This window comes from Penaeus chinensis, chromosome 19 (assembly GCF_019202785.1).
Source record: "Penaeus chinensis breed Huanghai No. 1 chromosome 19, ASM1920278v2, whole genome shotgun sequence".
Classification (NCBI taxonomy): Eukaryota; Metazoa; Arthropoda; class Malacostraca; order Decapoda; family Penaeidae; genus Penaeus; species Penaeus chinensis.
The window spans coordinates 22,580,269-22,585,268 of record NC_061837.1 but is presented as its reverse complement, the minus strand read 5'-3'; the positions used below and the strand labels follow the sequence as shown (position 1 = coordinate 22,585,268).

General features: G+C 44.5%; 1 protein-coding gene across 4 annotated transcripts in view; it reads left to right on the top strand.

Moving 5' to 3' along the window:
* Positions 1-5,000, top strand: part of LOC125035251 (collagen alpha-1(IV) chain-like) — a 126,581-nt gene that overhangs the window by 52,153 nt on the left and 69,428 nt on the right. For 3 of the 4 annotated variants that reach the window (XM_047627522.1, XM_047627520.1, XM_047627521.1), the window contains exon 2: positions 3,776-4,133. The exons of the other annotated variant lie outside the window; for it this stretch is intronic. In XM_047627522.1, coding sequence (XP_047483478.1) covers positions 3,973-4,133 — 161 coding nt within the window. In that variant the 5' untranslated portion in view covers positions 3,776-3,972. The remainder of the gene's footprint in view (positions 1-3,775; positions 4,134-5,000) is intronic. 4 annotated transcript variants of the gene reach the window in all.

Here is a 5,000-nt window from a genome sequence, read left to right as displayed (position 1 = left end):
CCTATGTCGTATTGTTTTTATTATTCGCTGTTTCATTCCTCTTCCCATCATCTACCATTGCTTCGTATTTCCCATTTGCCAGTCTCTTCTCTCCCGCCATTCTGCCCCCCCCCCCCTCCTTCTCCTCAACGGGACACCAGAGCAGTAAGATTGTCCAGGACAGCGTTCCATTTGTCGTGCGTAAGCCATCCACCTATATCCTTCCCCATACCCCATGCCCTACCTCTGCTACCCTCCCCATACCCAATGCCCTACCTCTGCGTCCTCCCCCATACCCAATGCCCCATCTCTGCGACCCCCCCTACCTTTCCCCCATACCCCTTTTCCCCACCTATGCGAACACCCCTATCTCTCCCCATCTCCCAGTACCCCATGCCGCACCTCTGCCCCCGCAGGTACCGACCCGAACTCGTAAAGTGTAGAAGGAAAGATAATGCCCAGTGAATAGATATTGGCGAAGTCCTGTGGTACTGGTATCAGGCAGAAGTGATTATCTCGAAATGACTACGTTCGCCATGAGTTGCTATCGCTCGATCTCGGCGGCAGCGCACCGGCGGCCGGCGGAGCGCGTGAGTGCGCCCCGCGGCCGCCACCGAGCGTGAGGAGGACTTATAAGGAAGAACTGAAGGAGATATCGTCTGCGAGCCGCGAAGCCGCTTCTCGGACACTCACTCCTCCCCGTCGAGGGTGGCTTGGCTTTGTACCTGCCCCTCGGTCGCTCACGCATTCATATCCCCGTCGAGACCACCTGGGAGGGATGCTCTCTCTCGCTCTCTCTATGTCTGTCTGTCTTTCTCTCTTTTTCTTTTCAGTGTGTGTATGTCTCTCTCTATCATTTTTTTATCTCTGTTTCTAACTTAATTTCTCTGTTCCTCTCTCTGTCTCTGTCTTATCTACGTCTGTGTCTGTCTGTCTGTCTGTCTGCCTGACTCTCTCTCTCTCTTGCACACTTCTTCAATTACTCTTAAACCTCCACAGTTTCCTTACCATTTGAAACAAAAAAGTTGCACGCTCCGTTGAAAACACATCAATTGATTAATTTTCCTCTAATGGGGTTTAACTGAGAATCGTTATTTTCCTGTTTTACAGACTTCATGAAGCACCTACTGTGAATCGAAATATGTTTACCTACCTACCTACTTACTATTTATCGACCTTTCTATTTCCTGATTCATTAATTTATCACTCCATTCATTTATCAAGTTTATAGTACGTCAGGTGTTTCAAACAAATCTACAAAGGCCCCCAACGTGACGAGAATCAATGGGATTCTTATTCAAGCATCTTAATATGCATTCGTATTTGTTTCCACAGATGGCCAAGATACACAAACACTATGAATGGACGGACTTGTATAGCGAAGGGTTTAAGGGGCAGCCGATAGAGAGCGTTTTGTTTGGTCTACTGAGCGGCCGCGGAGGCAAGAAAACGCACGGGTTAAGGGCAATCATGGCGGCGTTCTTCGTGGTTCCAGCTCCTTTTTGTTTGTAAGGTTTTATCTCCGACTCAGCGCGTTTAATTTAGTGGGTTGTAGCACGTCGCTCTCTCTGTCTGGGTCTGTGTTTTGTGACGTGTGTGTTGGCAGGCGTGACTTGGGCGAGTGTGTGTGTGTGTGTTATGGGTATTGTTTTCGTGATGAGGGAGGTCGCATGGTGGGCGTGTTAGATGTAAACACTTCAAGATGAAATATCACCGAAGGAGGTTGAACATGGTTAATTCGTTAGTGTCTCCTGTGTGGTGTCAAGAGTGCCCAAGTGTGTCATATTTGTGATAAGTGAGTGTGACTGTTGGAGACAGCTTTCGGTAGGGTGTGAGAGCCATGAGGGCGGGGTTATGATAGCAAGTAATTTAAGGTTATCTGAGGGTTAATGAGACTTATTCAGATTATAACAGTAGGACCGCAGCTTCATGTTACACTTTCTCGAAAATAAAACGTATTTACACCTTCGTATTATTACTATTAACTTAAAAAAACTCAATTACGTATTAGTACATGGTAATGGCTATTTGAGGAACTCTTAACACGGGATAACAGTGAGGCGTAATTACCAACCTCTGTTACGAGGGCACAGTGGCGACCAGTGTAAACGTAGATAAGCAGTAGAAAACGATGATAAACGAGGTGCAGAAGGGGCTAAGGAGGAGAGCAGTGCTTGAGGAGGAGAATGGCTTCGGCTGATTTATAGGGAAGGAAATGGGACTCTGCTTGACTTGAGATAACGAGTCCTGTGAAAATGTCTCCCTGTTAGAATACTTGAAGTAAAAACCGAATGCAATTTATGATATCTTTATTTACTTTTATTTGTTTGTTTATTTATTTTGCCCGTGTGACTGTATGAATTTGCTTATATTTAAATGGGTGTTAACTTTTCATGCTTCAAACGCCAAGATGATGAAAACATAAGAAAGATAATATTGGAACTTTATGCAACTTGAGTTCTTAATATCGATGATGTTCTTGATGTGTAACGAATATAGATTACAGACTCATTCAACGTAAGGGGTCTGGTTTCACATCTTTTCAACATGGTAAATAAACCTCCACTTGACTGTCGATTCTGGGCATTTCCTTTTCTTTTTCATATTACTTTTATTTATTTATTTATTTATGTATCTATTTATTTATTTATTTATTTATTATTATGTCCCCCGCTCCTTGAAATATTAAAAGCGACGGTCCTGTTTCTTCTTCTTTTCCTCGATAGTAAGACCCCAAGAGCGTGTCCGAAACGGTGCAAATCACTGTGTTCGGACGCAATTCGCAATGCTTTTCTTTGTGCGGGTAAAGAATGTGATCAGAAGTGAGGGACACAGATAAAGGGTAATTTCCATCTGCCATACTCATAATCTTGCACATGATACGCCATTGGAGTGTGAAAAGCAGTTTGTTTTTTTCTGCTGTTCACCTTGAGATCGTTGGCGCCGATTCTGTCTACTTGCTGTGGAAGGCGTTTCGTGTCCTTATATGGTAATGGGTGACTCATGTTTCCTGCTGTTAAAACCCTTGCCTGAGGAGCCCTTCGCTCTCTTGCTCTGTACCTGCCGTGTTATACATATCGGGTCCTCTGTTGAATAAGATCCGCACGTGGTGTCTTTCGTATTTTTTTTTTTTCTTATTTAAATATTTTTGCTTTTTGTTATTTTTTAAGCCTCGGGTGGTCAAGGCGAGTATATTGTTATGGTTCCGCGATTAGAGATTCATGACGGTGTGAAAGAGAAATAATAATATTAATTGCATCTACAAATATAATGAGAAATGATAAACGAAAAGCTTATAGAGAGGGAAAATATTTTGCGATTCCCCATAGCCGAGTCGTCAAATGCTTAAATCCGCGTTTCCACTCCCTTGGGACTCGGGTCGAGGACGAGCGCCGCTGCCCTCGAAGGCGTAGCGGCGTTCGAGGAACAAGACGTTGTAAAGCAATAAGGCGAATCCTGAGGGTGACATGCCATCTCGTAGCGCACGTCTGGCCAGCGCATTTGGCTGACTTATTGGCAGTGATTTGAAGTGCGCCTGGCCGAATTTGCCTGAATTTAGGAGGCGGCTTGAATTGGACCTTCAGACAAGCACGCGATAAAGATGCCGTACAGCCTGTAGCATCGAGCGTATAAGTGTCTTAAAAACTATAAAAAATGCGCTCGATTTATTGCTTGGCTCATTTGTCTGTGTCGGTTGTGGCGTGAACTGTCCCATATGTTATTGTTAGGACAGTTGCTTGAAACGTGTCGTCTCGGCATTTGATAAGTGTGTTCTAAGTGTATTTCACATTTCCAGGGAATAGATACTTTTACTTAAATTCCAAATCAGTGACAGTGGCAATGCTCAGGTCTTTACCATTGGTGTTATCGACAGTGAAGTAACAGCTGCTAATGATCAATGAAAGAGCTTAGTGTCCCCTACAATACGCACTCAAAAGCACCTACAGCTGCAGCAGCACAGGAAAAGGTCACAGAAAGCACAGGACAAGAACAATGCGAGAGTGGTGTGGGTGGTGGGCCCGCCGGTGTGCGGTGACGGCGGTGATAGTGACAGTGACAGCATGCCTTCTGCTGCCCCCCGTCAGCGCCTACAGGAGAAGAGGGCAAACCGGAGACTACATGGCTCCGACAAAGAGGAACATTGGCACTAGAGGGTGAGTACACGCTGTATGATCGTATCGCATAGTAGGAGGGACGCAAGTATTTTTATAACACGTGGGGTCTCCATTTTTTTCACTTTTTTTTTCTTAATCAATTGTTCTCATAAGAGTGACATTTTGCTTTGCAGTCATGCAACGTAACATACATCCTATTTAATCAACTAATTAAAAGTGGGAACGAAATTTTCCCAGGCCTGTTGCCATTCATTAGGTAAGGTGAGGCAGCATTTCTGAGCCGAGACGGAGTAACATACCGGCCTGTGTGTGGCGTTCATCTGAATTAATGAACTGATCCTGTGAGATAATATATGGACAGGAGAGTTCTACCTTGTGAGGACTCCATTCTTTAAGTTTTAGACTCTTTATTCTTTGTAAAAAATGAATGAAAGATAATTCTGAGTACGAAATGGCCATTTATCTTTTAAGTTTACAGTTGAATTGGTTGTTAAGAACTGATTGTTAAGTCTGATTGTTTGCCATTATTTCTGTTTATCATCGTGGGAACTAAAAATAAGCAGATAGGAAATATCACTAATGCATACCATAAAGAAATCAGATACAGGCTTCCCCACAGCGAGCTAATTCATCGAACCAAAACCAGTCAGAATGGAATGAATTTCTTGCCCGCGCCATTAGGCTGCGATTCTTTTGTTCGAAGGCAAGTTTTATAGTCATGTGTTCGTGATCTATCCAGCGGCAGACTAACTCAGCACAAGAGTCCTAGCGCTGTGCAATAATAAGTGCAACGGGCAACAAGGCAGACGTGTGGATCTGGGCTTGTTTGCCAAAATGCAACACAGCAGGTAGTGGCTGGCGGTCCTCTCCGCTCCCGCAGCCTGGGAGCCGCAGCCCGCAGCCTCT